The sequence below is a fragment of the Mytilus galloprovincialis genome, chromosome 6 (genome assembly GCF_965363235.1).
Source record: "Mytilus galloprovincialis chromosome 6, xbMytGall1.hap1.1, whole genome shotgun sequence".
Lineage (NCBI taxonomy): Eukaryota > Metazoa > Mollusca > Bivalvia > Mytilida > Mytilidae > Mytilus > Mytilus galloprovincialis.
The window spans coordinates 27,330,963-27,347,130 of NC_134843.1; the positions used below are offsets into that span (position 1 = coordinate 27,330,963).

The window sequence follows — 16,168 nt, forward strand, 5'->3', positions numbered from 1 at the left end:
TTTCCTCTAAGTTCAGTATTTTTGTGATTTTACTTTTTATACAGTATGGCATCAATTTTATTATATATTCCATTATTTAAGTAACTGTTTTTATAAAGCTTTTTAGTAAGTCAACCAAGGGGAGCACTGGAAAAATAGTTCTTATCTAAAAAGGGAACCAATGTTTTTGCGACAGTTTAAGTTTATACAATTAATAGTTTGTCTTTGCGGGTTGAAAAATTAAAGATAACTTATCATACAGAGTAGACATAATCATTTACTAGTTTTTATACATTTTAAAGAAAACATCGTCTCGATTTGTTCATGTATTTGCTATTTTCTGGATCTATTCACATTCAATGATTACATCAATGAGTATCGTTATGTCCAATACTATTCGTCAGAACCTTTTAAATTCTCAGAGTAGATGTGCTCAAATAGTTTAAATGTTACTATCTTTACAAACAAAGGGAAACAGATTTTACTTTTGTTTAATCGTGATTTTCATAAAGATCTAGGGAATCTTTTTAGAGTGGAGTTTTCTTCCATAAACATTATGGAACATGTATGCTGGAAGCATCCGACCGTTTAAAGTTTCCTGAACCTATGACGTTGTCCATCACAACACAACTTTTATGTGTAAATGTTTCCGATGATTAAACCCAGCTAGACAACAAGAAATTGTTAACCTGAATTGTTGTTACAGAGATATGTCTGGCCAGTCGCAGAAGATTCTAAACTTGAAAACAGAATACAATTTGATCGACAGAAACATGTTTAATGAAGTCGCTGGAGTATGGCTTATTAGACAGGGCATCAACATAGTTGTCAAACATACACGTACTGATAGTTATGCAACTTCATATAAACGATCATTGGTCTATCTATCACATATAGTTCCTATACGCATCATTCTGACTTAAGCAGAAAACATTACAACAGTTAATGCATCTTCCGCCGTTTTTGCCGTCGAAAAAGCAACACTATATCTCGCTTTCTGCGACTTTCGTTCCAGGCGAGACAAAACTCACACTATTTGAATCGGATAATCGTGTAAAAGAAGGACGACAACCGATATTTATTGTTTAAAAGTAATGCACAGCGGCTGATTTGATAATTATATTGTGTATTATGATCATCGAATTTTCCCGTGATTTTCAAGTGTACCGTTTGTAGAGTTTTCTTTGAACGAAATGTTTCGATTTTGCTATACGTAGATAAGATAAGATACAAATAAGAACCAAAACATAAAACGAAGTACTCTGTCTATCTGAGAAGAAAGTGATTTTCTGCTGTTTTTGGAGAGTAACAAAATATATCGGAACATACAGTATTGCTTGACACCTAAAACAAAACGACAGAAATGAATAATAATACACATCAGAGAAGAAGTTAAGATGTTGAATGCGTCATCGGAGAATTATAATAAATGAACGGCTATTGGGACTTTGTGGCAACATATAGGACAGCTATTCAAATCTGGTGTACACATATGTCCTGCGGTAGTTTGTCGTCGAAAAGACTTATTTACATTCTGAAAAAATATACGATTTCACCATTCTTTTCTAATGTACACTAATTTTTTCAGATGACCCTTTATTTTTCGAACACTTTTATGAGTGTAACTGTAATCCTAGGTATAGGCATAACTTCGCAAATGTTAATTGAATGGACGACACTCATGTTATATGTTTAATGTGGTTGCTAAGACAAACTTTAAAAAAAAATGAAGAGTTACAGCGGACGATAATGTGTTATAGAGCAATTAATTCTTAATGGCATTTTATTTGCCGTTTGTTATATTTTATCATCTTTTCATTCTGAACTGGACAAAAAACTGTGACAACTTGTATTATGTATCAATGGCCAACAAAAGGAAACAAAGGGAAAGAAAATCACAACATCGATATGTCGGATATTTAATAGAAACTATTTGTCGAAGTTTCAGCTATTTTGATTTTGTGCAAATTTTATAGAGATCTTGGGAATATTAAAGTATGGACCTTTTTATTTTATGGTGTTGATATTTTACTGGAATTATAAGTTGGTCTATTATTCTCGAACTCCTGATTTAAAACTAGTACGATTGTCTTCAGCTGTACCCAACAGTGCATTTATGACAATGTCAATTGCAGCACACAGTTTATCCTTAAATTCTTTTTGTAAGTTAAAACTGAAAAAAGGTGCAAAAGATAGCAGAGCGAGTAAAAAAACTATGGCACCTTTTGATTAGAGTATGGAGCAGTTGTGGATAAGTTTAATTACTTTATAAACACCCGACATGAATATTCCCAAAGCACTGCGCTGCAGCGATTAAAACATTATATTCTGCAAACCTGCTAATCGCATTTTTCCTTTATTTTATAGTGCACTGTTCAACTGAACGAAATTGATGTTGAATTTGCTATATATTATATATAGAAATAAGATAAAGCACTTATTTAGAACTATAACATAAAGAAAATGCACTGGGTTTGTTTTCGAGAAAAGCGTGTGGTTCTCTATTATTAACATATTATACACGACACCAGATTGTTCGAAAGCCCTAGAGGATGAAGGTTTAGCTGAAATTAAATTAAAACAATTTAATAGACTTATTATACACTCTAAAGTAAAGGTTGTACACGCCATATCATCATATAAATCATATGACTTTAATATAATGTATCATGTATCTCTATTGTGTTTTTTTTTTCATTTTGAGATAACCCGTTGTTTTACATCAACTGTTATCATAAATCTACGTGCTATCCTAGATATATATGTTAGACTCAGATCGACGTCCGGTCTCTAATCGACGTCCGTTCCTCAAATCGACGTCCAAACCTGACGTCACATTCTCAAATCGACGTCCAATATTTTAATCCTCAAATCGACGTCCAAATATGACGTCACATTCTCAAATCGACGTCCAATATTTTGATCCTCTAATCGACGTCCAAATATTGCTAAAAAACAACGACCTACATTTATTGTGGTCTTCTGTATTCAATGTCATTTTCAGTATGGCTTTTTTAAATAATGAAGCGGATTTAAATCAATAACATTACCGTATGGTTTTTATCATTGTTGATGGCCGTATGGTTGCCTTTATTTCAACTCTGGTGGATGTTTGTCTTAGTAAAAATCATACCACATCTTTTTGTTTTAAATGAATATAATTTAATTCCGTATCAAAACCTAATTAGATAGCTGGTAATAAAAAAAAACATATTTTTTAAATATATTTTATTTGGCACTGAGAATATGTTTAACAATTGTAAGGTCTAAGCTGGTATCTGTTGAGTTCAAATTTGTATTTTGTATTGTCATCTTCTATTACAAACAATTTTCCTCTTGACATATTATTGATGATATTTATACATTTTCCTTTTCTCCAGTATCCACTAACAAATACGGCTGTTCCCTTGTTCATGGCGGGATTGGTCCTAAACTGTAAAACTTCTCCCACTGCAGGTGTAAATACATTTTCGGAGTCTCCACCAAACAACTCTAAGGGATATAATTCTAGCTGTTTTTCCTTCAAATATTCCATTAGTCCCTCGTTAACAAATTGATTTCGTGAAGTACATGGATTCTAAAAAATAGATTATAAGTCTAAAAGTACATTTGAAATTAAGATTTTATATAGCAATTGATTAGATTGACCGAAATTTATAACTTGTAAATATTAAGAAAAAAAGCACTTTTACGATCAATATGTCGTCAATTAAGATAATATTATCAGTTAGATTTTATAGTTTATCTTTTTAAGTGATAAGCTTAAGTTTAACACTGAAATAATGTAACAAATCAACAATTGTCATCAAAATCTTACGTAATTTGGGTTAATTTCATTTGTAAGATCTGTACCAAACTGGCGTTCGTATAAAGCTCTGTAATAGTGGCTGGCACTGGCCAATGGATCGCAATCAACAGCTTCCTAAAAATAGAAAAAAATGTATAGTTTCAGGTTTTTTTTCCATAAATACGAATATTGTTTAAAACATTTCGGACGTTTATAAATTTGTTGAATCTTATTTAAATATAATATTAATTTCTATTTTCACATAAAGTATATATACATGAGATGTTATTATACTTTATTGAGACAGTCACCCATCAACATTAAAAAATTTGAAAAGCATGTTTAATTGGTATAAGTTAAAACGATTCTTTTCGTGTAGTACTGATTTCGGCGTTTTACGTTTCCGCAAATTGGCATTACTTTTCCGGAAAAAAAAGATGACGTTTCCGGAAAAAATAGATTACGTTTCCGCATCTTACTTTTCCGGAAAAAAGTAACTATAATTCCGCAAAAAATAATTATTATTTGTCCGCAAATAATTAAGGAATACCTGTTGATCGAAAGCAAAGCCATAATAAAAAAATCAGTATTTATCAAGTTAAAGGTCATCAAAACATGCAAGTAAAAATCATCATTAAAATGGATGAAAACATATGTTCAAAAGTTAGCACTAATCCGATATAACTTGATATGAATTCATAAGTCAGTTCTGGCAGATATATTTGTAGCCCACACGTCGTACAAAGTCCACAGTAGTACATTCTCTGTTTAAAAGTTTTATATTTTGTTCAAGAAGGAAGTTCATCTTCTCCTTTTCATACTTCCGAACGGGTGCTTTTACAGTTAGAGTTCTCATCTTAATGTAAGATGTTGTTTGCAGTTTCAATAACACATCGACACAGACAACAGGGGCGGATCCAGCCATTTTAAAAAAAGGGGGGTCCCAACCCAGGACAAAAAGGGGGGTTCCAACTATATGTTCCCATTCAAATGCATTGATCGGCCCAAAAAGGGGGGTTCCAGCCCCCTCTCCCTGAATCCGCCAATGGACAAAAAAGAAAAGACTCGGTACCATTCATTGTTCTCTTTTGGTCGGGGTCAGGACGTGATGCCCAAATGGTTGGTGGAAATCTCGAATTGCTATCTATATAAAACTCCAATATATAATCGGCAAACTTTATGCATTTATCGTCAGATGGAGAATCGGCTATTAATTCAACAAAGCATGCTTTAATCATGTCAGTTGGTAAGTAAGCCAAACCAAAGAAATGTGTTAGCCATTTACCAAAATCCAGAGTCAACTAGTTATATCTAATATATTGAAGATATAAGATCAGAACCTTTTCTTTTTTAAGAAAATAAAATAAAATATTTATCTAATATAATTATATTCACATATTTATAATTTACCAGGTAATTTTCCGGAAAAGTAATAAATACAAATTGCGGAAACGTATACTTTAAATTTGCGGAAACGTAGTATTGGGACTTTGGAAAATTAGCGGAAATGCAATACGCCCACTGATTTGTTATAATTAAATTAAATTTTTATTGTTTATGAACTTTAAAAAATATATGTAATCCTCTTACAAACTTTTCAAATAAAACATTTTATTATGTCAATTTATTTGTTTTGCAATTTAGAGTTAACTTTCACAAGTTTTCCACAGTAAATTTATACACACGTACATCATCACAAATTCTTTCATCAGGATTTTCTTCTACAGGATTTGACTGTTTTGATATCTCTGCTTCCTTATTGACATTTTCAGTGATGTTATTGTTATTCGTAGAATAAATTTGTCCTCTACTTGTTTCTTCTTCATTCGTGTCCATTTCAAGTATATCCATAGCTTCTGGGTTAAAAAATATATTTATATATTATTCTTTATTATTTAAAGTTTAGAACCGTCCCTCTTGGTTTTATGCAATTTATTTATTTTTGAAATTATTCCAGTTAACATTGTCTGAACAAATATTTAACCTATGCAGTTCGAGTACACCGAAATAAAGAAAGATCCCTAAATATGTAGATGCATAATACTTTAAAGAGTTTAAAAAAACAAAAAAAAAAAAAAAACATTTATAATACTACTAGAGTTACCATAAGGTACGTCAAAATGATATGCATATCCGTATGATATAATTGTACTAGCCTGGTGTCCAATTAGAATATCAAGTATGCTACATACATACAAATTTAGCAGTGTATATAGACATCAGACCGTACTTAGTCCCGCGGAAACCAGCTTCACAAGGATAACATGTGTACATGTACCTACTTTAATTTTAGTTAGTAAGTGACAAAGTATTAACGTTTGTCGTAGACTACTATAATATTATAGTGTATATCTATTGTTGGTTTTTTAACGTCCAGTGGCAAATATTTAGTAGATTCTAGAACGATATATAGTCGTCTTAGCGTATTTTTAATGACGATTTTGGATACTTTTAGCACGCTAGTGTAGAATTTTACCAGTAAATATCAAATACATGTATACATGCATCTTTACAGCATGTATATATAACTAGATGATGAACTGTGTGTTTTTTTATTGTTATTAACTTGGACTCGAAAATCCAAAAGCTATTTAGCAAAAAATGAATTATTTTACGTGCAAAAGTTAACACTGAAAATCTCCTTTTTTGGTAAAAAAATATACTTTAATAAAAAAAACAATGTACACTAAATTTATACCTTCAAATGAAATATTTTCTTCACTAGGATAAACCCCATCATTTATGTGCTCACTAATGAAACCATCACCGACCTCGGGCTGATGGGTCTCTGTAGATTCTTCTGTACCATGAGGTTCTAAATCTTTATCCTCTACATCCAAATGTGCTGTGGTCAAAAATAGTCTCTCCTCCTGGGTGAGGATTGTGAATGGAATCTACAAATATTTTAAAATGTAAAACTATTAAAAATGAGCTAATTGCATGAGATGCAGTAATATCTAAAGTACATACGCGCTTTATTCAGTGTGTACCAAATTTTTTATATTATTTTTTCATAGACAGAAAAAGTATTACAGTTATTCCTTAAATAAATTAAATTGAACATTTACAAATATTTTGCAAATACGGAATTCAAGGTTCCCTTTGTTTTTAATAAAATAGCGTTACATCATAAATTTAGCATATTCATATATCTTTTTAATTAATTAAATAATAATATGTTTTCAACGAAACTTACCTGTTCATCTACTGGGGGAGCGAAGTTTGGTCGCTGGAAAAATAACTGATAAGGCGTTGCTGGCTTTGTGGCTTTGTGGACTCTGTTATTGTAGTTATAGTAAAACTCTTGAAGTTCAGAAGGCCAGTCTTTGTGTACAGACATCTGGATTCTAAAATACTCTGTTAACGTTCTGTTAAACCTTTCTACCCGGCCCTGGCTTTGGGGATGATAAGGACGCCCATGAATTTGTCGTGTTTTAAAAACATCAATAACATCTGCTAGGTTGGAGTTTGAAAATTCGTTTCCATTATCAGACTGTAAAATTCTTGGTGATCCTAACAGGTAAAGATACTTTAGAATTAAATCTGCTATTTCTTTAGCAGTTTTGGTTTTTGTTGGTCCTCCAAAGGCAAATCTTGAATAACAATCAATTATGTTGCATGCATATGTATATCCTCTTACTGCTGGCATCTTTTTCAAATCTACTTGCCAGCGACTGTTTTGGATACGTAGCTGGAATTGGTCTGCGTGTTGTAGTAGTTTTTGGTAAATCAATAGCACTGGCACATTGCTGACATTTAACTTCTGTTTTGAACAGAATTTTAATGGTTTCTCTGACAACGGGAAATACTGTTGTCCTTAGTGCTTCGTATATTGTGTCTGCTTTTCTGTGGTCCTTTTTATGATTTTCTTTTATCATATTCACCAAATCATTTTTGCTAACACATCTTCTGTGGTGAACATTTAAATCAATAGATTTTCTGAACAAACAATCTGTATTTTGATCATAGAAATATTGACTTAATACCGTTTTTACTACTCTCTCAGATAATCCAAGTTTTAGTTCTGCAATAATTTTTTTCGGACCCCATTTGCTGTTTTGTTCTTTTGCTTTAGCTATTTCCACATAATAAGGCATGTCGGCCCAAAAAGTCTCGACATTCGGATCTTTGCTTATCCCTTTTTTTCTCTTTCTTTCGAAAACATACCCTTCATCCGGTACTGTGTTGGTTTGTTCCATCATTGCTGTCTGAAAGACACTTACTACGTCATCTTATAAAGTTATGACGTCATTGCTGCCAGTTCATAAAACGGACGTCGATTAGAGAAGCTGAAAATTGGACGTCGATTAGAGAAGCCAAAAATTGGACGTCGATTAGAGGGGCATAAAATTGGCCGTCGATTTGGAGTCTTGTTTTATTGTTACGTAAGAATTGGACGTCGATTTGAGGAACGGACGTCGATTAGAGACCGGACGTCGATCTGAGTCTTACATATATATATATATATATATATATATACAACTCGTCTAAACATCAACCCAACAATGTTAGATCTGTAAATTTGCTTACCAAATGTTTTGTTCTTCCCTCGCCGGGATTCGAACCCATGCTACTGAGATATCGTGACACCAAATCGCCTGCACTGTAGCCGTCCCGCTAGACCACACGACCACCTGGGCTTCACAAGTAATAAGGCTTTCGGTGGCCGTGTGTTACCTTTCCTCGTCAGTTTTAATCTAGCGTCGTACTACAGTACATGATATATAAGGCATGGAGATGTCATTGTTACAGATCAGCTAAATTATCTATAGTAAAGGATCCTACAAATTAATGCAAGATACAGTCACAGAAAATAATTATATTTATAAGTACGTCTGAGTCAGTGACAACTCTAAAACAGATTTATCCATCGGATCACCAACAATGATGGTGATACACGGCTGTGTACATTATGTATATACAACTCGTCTAAACATCAACCCAACAATGTTAGATCTGTAAATTTGCTATATATATATATTAAACCTCAAGTTAATGTCTATTTAAATTTATTCATGACTACCATTGAATTTATCATTCTCTAATTCACGTATATTTTATTTATCTTTTTTAAACATGTTAAAGAGCATTTTATTCGCCGGTTAAATATAGATCAAATCAGGACGAACAAAGTTGATAAAATGGCGATGTATATGTCGATTTGTTTATTTTTCTGTCTCGTTGTAATCCGTAAGTAAAATATACACACGGTTTAAATTTCTATGTTATTTCTTTGATTTTCTCGCATATGTTTTTAAGATAAATAGTATAGTATGTACCTAAAATATCAAGCATGTAACTATGATAGGCAGTCTAAATAGGATTTTTCTTCTTATAGGACACAGTTTAGTTTTGATAGTAAATGCATGTGAGATATAAATGTACTAATAAGGAGATCCCAATAAATTAAGTATCGTTTAAAACTATAACACTGTTACTCTAAGCTAATGCCAACATGTATGCAATCAGTTTTTATGAACATTTGCATGATTTAGTAATAACTGTGAACTGTGAAATTTGCATTTAAGTTATTGTTTTGATGAAATGTAAAATTTGTGTATAATATTTTGTTATTTTGTGTCATGAATTTGTATTTATGCCATCTCGTATGTTTTTAAGAATGAATATAAGTTTTGTAAGAAAAATACAAAATTCGTGAAAAATTGTGTTGGACTTGAAACTAAGGCAAACTGAAAAATATCTGAATAAATGAATCGATTTATGGTAACAAACAATTCAAATGATTTTTTTTAATTAATTAGCTAGACCTCTTCACAAACAAAACCCACATGTATATGCATTGAATAAAATAGTAGGCGACTCTTAAATAATCACAAACAAAGAAATAATTGTTCGCTTAGTCATTAAGATATGCTGTGAATTAACCCCATTAACTTAAAATTTTTACAATGAATAAACCTATTTTTTTATTATTATTTAATGATATAAGCTCTGAACATTATTATTCATAAATATGACACTGTTGTTAGTGAGGGTATACATTATTTAAAACAAATTCCTTTAAAACTTTGTGAAAAGAAAGTTTCATTTTATGTATCGAAATGTGTAACAAGTGATTATTTCAATCCCCACAGGAAGGCCTCTGATAGACTGAGTGAGCATAAAATCATAGCCGTTGACAAACAAGTTACAACCAACAAACGTTTAACGGTCGACGACACTGTTATGCATTCATTCTAGTTATCGGTTTTTGTGATAGCTAAGGCATTATCTAGTTGATTGATACTTTTTACCTGCTAATTTATTTATGTATATTTAATACGAAAACTTTCGATAATAATCTTATAATTTTTTTAAAAATCTATATTTAATTGAATGGAGAGATAATTTATTCATAATTGTTAAACTATTTGCTCTCACTTCAGGATATAATAAGGTAACTGCAGTTTCTGCAGTTCAGGAGTCAATCATACAGTTGAAATGTCCATACACGGCTACTGCGGATAGAACAATCGATTGGAATAAACAAATAAACGGCAAAACAACAGGATATACAATCGGGACAGTAATAAACCTTAATTTACCATTAGATTTAAAATCCAGATTAACTGTCACAGGTGATCATACTGCAGGAGACTACCATCTGAGTATATCTGATGTAAGAAAGAGTGATGAAGGGAATTACGAGTGTGCACTTTCTGGAACATCTAGTGTTAGTAGACTACAACTTACTGTTATTAGTAAGTATAGAGATGATTTTGATTGTCCTTTACCCATTTTAATTGTTATATCTGCGACGTCTCTTTAACGTTATGATTAAATAATATATGACCTTTAGCTCTCACTAATTAAGATATAATTCATCTTTTGTCTAGACTTTTTTTTAAATCATATAGCCGAATCTAATGTTCCAACTCAACGAAACATTTATTAGCTGTTGTGACTGTTGTGACTGGCACATTTATACATGAAATCAAATGGCAATCAATTTTCAGATAAAAAAACAAGAGGAATACACAAAAAAGACAGAACTAGATATTTAAAATGTAAGTGCAGAAGGAGCCTTCGAATTGACATTGGCACGGAGCTTATACATGCGGGTAAATTGAAACGCTTGTTTCAAATAAATTATGAAAAACACATAAGATTACCATTTATGTATCGTAAACTTCCTATAAATACCATAACATGTATTTATAAACTGACAATGCCATGGCTTAAAAGAAGAAAACAGACAAAAAGATAAAACATAATACACGAAACTAAAAACAGAAAAACTCAAGTTTGAGTAAAATGAACCCCACCAATACTGGTGGGCTATTAGGTGCTCCGGAATGGTAAGCTTATCCTGCTCCAAATGTGACACCCGTCATGTTGTTCATGTTAATACAAACCCGGTAATAAGTTCAATTCTTTATTTTGTCGGGTGGTATCTATTTGACACAATCCCCTTTTCCATTGTCAATTCAGATTTATAATCACTTAAATTAAAGGATGACCCCAAACAAATAGCATCACACCTAAAAAGGCTAACGTTTCATTGGTTTAACTATGATACAATTAATTTTAAGCCTTAATATTTTAACAAAGACCAAATTAAAGATGCCAAAACTATGTCAATGCTGTGAAATGTTATGCTAAATATACTGTAAAATTTATTTTTGTCCGAAAATATCCTCACCAAGTGATACACTTTAACATTCTTGTTCCCTTTCATGCACCGACTCTAGTGTCATCACTTGAAATATTTCTTGTTTATTATTGTTATTATTTTCTATGTTATACATGTATTCATATCATATTTTATGTGTCATATTTATTATCACAGCACATTGACGCTTGGCGAATGACAAATGCAAATCAAGCACACCTTTTTACCTTCATGATTACTAGTTACCGCAAAAAAAATCCCTCCTTTACTGTACTATCTTTGCATATCTGTATTTTTTCATTCAGGTGTGGGAACCTGTGGATGATGGGTTACGCTATTAGCTATATTTTTACATTATTGTTTTTTTTTCTGTTTTTTTAGGCCGTGTTCACACCAAACGCCATGTACAGTAAACATGTTTACAATTAGTTTAATGTAATGAACACTGGTTTCAAATTAAGCACCTTGTTTAAACACCTGTACATAAGATTTGTTCACACTTGTAAACTATATGTCATTTAAATGTTCACTACGTAGAACAGAATGCAAATTTTTCAGACAACTTTTCTAGCAATTAGGGAACGACCACTTGACTTCAAAAGGGGGATTGATTTTTTCTTGAAAAACATTGTGATCCACAATTTGATAAAAAAATAAATCTGGTCTATTATATAGATGCTTTAATATAGATGATAAAAACAAATCTGAATCCCGAGTTTCCCCATACATTATAGTGTTAAATATTGAAAAAAAATAATTGCTAGCATCGAAAAAAACTGAATTAAAACGTTCCCGCGAAAAACATTCTGACTTAGAAAAAAATACCCCCCCCCCCCCCCTCCACATTTTGAAGTTAAGTGGTTGCTCCTTTGTGAACGTCACTTTGATGATTTGCAGTAGTTTAAGATACTAAAGATGTCTCGATTACGCATTAGAAAACTTTGGCTTCAGCAGTGTGCTTACAGACGAAGAAAAAGGATTGAGATGTTAAGGATCACTACATTTCTATCTTTTCTGTTGTTTCAAATGGTATTTCTACTCCAATGAGTATTTGGAAAAGTGAGGGGGTAATGTTTTTTTTTTTATTTCTATGTGTATTTTAACGGATCTGAGAAACTAGACAAGCAATACAATTTATCTCACACTTTTTTGGTAATGCATTTATGAGTGAATCGTTGTTGGAGTAAAGACCAGTGGCAAATATTTTTGTATACATGCAGTCGATTCGGGAAGACTTTTTTAAATGAATTATGTGTTCGGCAATGATGATTCTTTGGGTCTTGATAAGGTGAATAAAGCTACGTAATTTTTTTTTTAAAAACAAATAAATATATCAAGTTTAGACAAATATTTCTGTAAAGAACTTTCTTAATAATTGTTATAAATATCAATTGTATTCCAAATTTGTTCCCCCTTAAATATACATGGTAAAATAAATGTTCTAGGTGCTTCATTGACTATCGACTGCATGTAGACAAAACATGATTTAAACTACATGTAAACGTTGAGTTTTATCAATGGGAACGTAACTGTGTTTAGTTTACGTGTGAGTTATACTAACAAAACACCGAGTTAAGGTCAATGTAAAAACGGCCTTAGTTGTTAGGTTAGGTTCTAATATTTTCGTTAATAACTGCTTAATTTCTTTGATAAATATTGCTTAATGGTATATTCATACTATTTGTAAACATCACAAGGAAGACTATTTTTCTTACTGTTTCAAATTTCAGTTCTAAATAGTGTATAATGTACTAGTAAGACCGTACATTGCAAATACTATGTTACTTCTTTTATGTGTAATGTCGAGGTTCTACAAGCGAAACACCAATCTTTTTTTAATCTGACAGATAAAAGAAAACAAACTGTATGGTTACAAACCAAAAATTTAACAAAGCACTGTTTGACATGACATCCTGTCTTCATGCTTTGTCCATGTAACAGAACACCATCTTCGAGATTTTTTATTTAAATTTGTCATACTGCTTTAGACTACAAATTATAAACTACATTAACATTTCAATGGTCAACTTCCTAGGTGTACCAGACACTCCAGGTCATTTTAATATTAGAACAACTTCAACTACTAGTATAACAGTTGTTTGGGATTCAAATTCTGGTGGCGGACATGCACAAACATTTTACATACAATACAGAGTCCAAGGATCGTTATCTTGGACTACAGTATCAGCTGGTGTAGAAGGTATAAATGAACAAAAGAGACGTAGAACATATGAAGTAAAGAACTTACAGGAAGGAGAGCCATATGAATTAAAAATGTTTTCTGAAAATACTGCAGGGAAAAGAAGTAACTACACAGATTCAATAATTACCTTTACTTCAGGTACACAATTTATATTTAACATGCCGGTATGAATGAATCTAGTTTTCGCAATTTGTTTGATGCTTTTACCATTTTGTTGGTAACATATATACCACGACCGTCGTCATATCAACTGATATATTCTCTGTAGCATCAACGCGGGTATCCGTTCATGCCAATGAGTTAGATGTGATGGAATGTTAAATGTCTAGTGGCGAATAATCATTTCACACATTATTTTATTCAGCTGTTTTGTTGTGTTGCTAATGCTCAATATACGTTCTATTTTTATTTTTTCTATACAAATGTTTTGTAAATTTCTTGAAAATCTTTGTTCATTTCGTATTTAGAACTAGCATAAAAATGGGACGAAAAATACCACAGTGACATTCAAACTCATATATTAAAAATAAACTGACAACGCCATGGTTAAAAGATCAAAACAGAAAAACAATAGTACACTAGGCACAACATCGAAAAACTAAAAACTAAACAATACGAATCCCACCAAAAAGTTGGGATTATCTCAGGTGCTCCTAAAGGGAAGCAGCTCCTGGTCCACATGTGGTACCCGTCGTGATGCTCATGTTATTGCAAACCTGGTAAATAGTCTAACTCGGTAGGTCACATTCGTGAAAGGGAAGAGGATTGTAGTTACAACATAAGGAACCTATCCGATATCATCTGTGAAACGCATATTCCATAACGGTCAACCAACTCGTGTTGGCGCCCGTAAAATTGAAACTTGCCACATATGTTTCATTGTGTACTTGATATTGAATTTTGTAATATATAAATAGAAAAATGTTAATAACCGAACGCATTTGCTGTACATGAAGTCACAGTAAATTATAATATCTTGCAAGGCAGATTATGTGAGTCGGAAAGGCAATACTTATATATATATATATTCTTTTATTTTGTTAATGGTTTTAATTTAAAAGAGTATATGTTAGTAAGTAAGGATATTTTGTTCGGCTCGATTAATACATTGCAACATTCCTTACAACTAGAGCCAGTTATTTACAGATTACAATTCATTTATTAAAAATAAGAAGATGTGATAATTATGCTTGCCAATGAAATAATATTTGGTTATGAAATATTTGTAGAATTGATAACAAAGCACACGAATTAATGATAAGGTATTTAATGATGAATGGTGTTACTTAAAACAGGCCCAAAGTGCATACATATTAGAAAGCAAGCTGTCCTACAATACATAACGGTGGCTGTACTTCATAAATGATGATTTGATATATCAACATAAAAAACAACTCAATAATACAAGATCTAGTTGGTTTATAATTTGCAGTCATACCGTAAAATGATGATTGTTCGAGGGCCCCTTTTTTGCATTGCATACACTTTTGCTTTAAAAGCACTTCAATAGTGGCTTAGGTCTGGTCATGTTCTGTTTTTGACTCCCTGTCCAATTATTTACTGTTTGGAGTTGGTAGCCTTTTTCCCAAAATACAAAAAGTACGTTACACACATTACATGAATATATCTGGTATTTACCATTTGTCTAATAGTAGTACATTTTAGTATCTTGCAGTCGATACAACTTCTTTTGTATTGCAGTGAAATGACATTGGCTGTTTACATAGGCAGTCCTCATGTTGCATTAAGTTTCATTACATACACCCTTTTTCCATTAAACAGCTTTTTATGGCACCCAGCAATGATGTAGGTTTTCCCTTCTCCTATCTCAAAGGATAGTTCGCGCTTATATCATACCAGGCCACGTCGATGAATTTATGAGACAGTGATATTTTTCCTTAACAAATCAGGCTCCTTTGATTTATGTAATGCATATAAATATAAAAATTAAACAAAAACAACAATTGAAAACATTAAAACAAGATTCGTCATTTGTTATTCCAATGCAAAATGTAATACTTTCGTTGTTTTTATTTTTATAAATAAACCAAAAGAGCATTAACGTAATATGTACTTTAATGTATATGTATGCATTAACTATCAAAATTATGTATTAAACTATTCGGTTATTATCATAACAATGATGAAATTGATTTTTCAATTTGAAGTCATAAATGTACTTGACTGCTGAAAATACAGAATAATGACATATAATTGAATTGTGGAAAAACCTGTTTTATCATCTTACGCATAGGATTTGCCATTTTAGAAGTTTGGCATTTGTAAAATAGAAGCCATGACTTAGTGGTATACATTTAAGATATGACCTTAAAATAGTGAAAAATCTTAAGGTCTGTAATAGATTTATTCCACTGAAAATTTTTTACATATTTACGGATGCAGTATTTCACCAACATAGAAACATCAATATCGACATACTTTGTTATTTGGTTATTTATCCATTACAGACATTTTGACATCATCAAGTACTGTTATTGGTGGAGTTGTAGGAGCGGGTGTTATAGTAGGAATTGTATGTGCTTCTGTTATGGGAATCGTGTTCTTTAAAAGGAGAAAAGGTTTGCAC

The 16,168-nt window shown here is 31.8% G+C and overlaps 2 protein-coding genes across 2 annotated transcripts; one reads left to right on the forward strand and one right to left on the reverse strand.

The window, feature by feature from the left end:
* Positions 1–3,187: 3,187 nt before the first annotated feature.
* On the reverse strand, positions 3,188–7,428 carry LOC143078066 (uncharacterized). The gene is made up of 5 exons (XM_076253058.1): positions 6,963–7,428; positions 6,465–6,660; positions 5,456–5,622; positions 3,797–3,901; positions 3,188–3,556 (listed from the first exon to the last, which is right to left on the reverse strand). The coding sequence occupies exons 1-5, from the start codon at positions 7,413–7,415 to the stop codon at positions 3,230–3,232; spliced, it is 1,248 nt and encodes a 415-aa protein (XP_076109173.1). The 5' UTR covers positions 7,416–7,428; the 3' UTR covers positions 3,188–3,229.
* Positions 7,429–8,879: 1,451 nt separating this feature from the next.
* Positions 8,880–13,751, forward strand: LOC143078554 (titin-like). The gene is made up of 3 exons (XM_076253415.1): positions 8,880–8,956; positions 10,153–10,467; positions 13,414–13,751. The coding sequence occupies exons 1-3, from the start codon at positions 8,908–8,910 to the stop codon at positions 13,749–13,751; spliced, it is 702 nt and encodes a 233-aa protein (XP_076109530.1). The 5' UTR covers positions 8,880–8,907.
* Positions 13,752–16,168: the final 2,417 nt, after the last annotated feature.

Excerpts from the sequence above, each read along its gene's own strand:
- LOC143078066 (XM_076253058.1), bottom strand. The coding sequence starts at position 7,415 with ATGCCAGCAGTAAGAGGATATACATATGCATGCAACATAATTGATTGT. Across the intron at positions 6,661-6,962 it reads CTCCCCCAGTAGATGAACAG|ATTCCATTCACAATCCTCAC; the intron begins GTAAGTTTCGTT and ends AAATATTTGTAG. Across the intron at positions 5,623-6,464 it reads AGAAAATATTTCATTTGAAG|AAGCTATGGATATACTTGAA; the intron begins GTATAAATTTAG and ends TTTTTAACCCAG.
- LOC143078554 (XM_076253415.1), top strand. The coding sequence starts at position 8,908 with ATGGCGATGTATATGTCGATTTGTTTATTTTTCTGTCTCGTTGTAATC. Across the intron at positions 8,957-10,152 it reads TTTCTGTCTCGTTGTAATCC|GATATAATAAGGTAACTGCA; the intron begins GTAAGTAAAATA and ends CTCTCACTTCAG. Across the intron at positions 10,468-13,413 it reads ACTACAACTTACTGTTATTA|GTGTACCAGACACTCCAGGT; the intron begins GTAAGTATAGAG and ends TCAACTTCCTAG.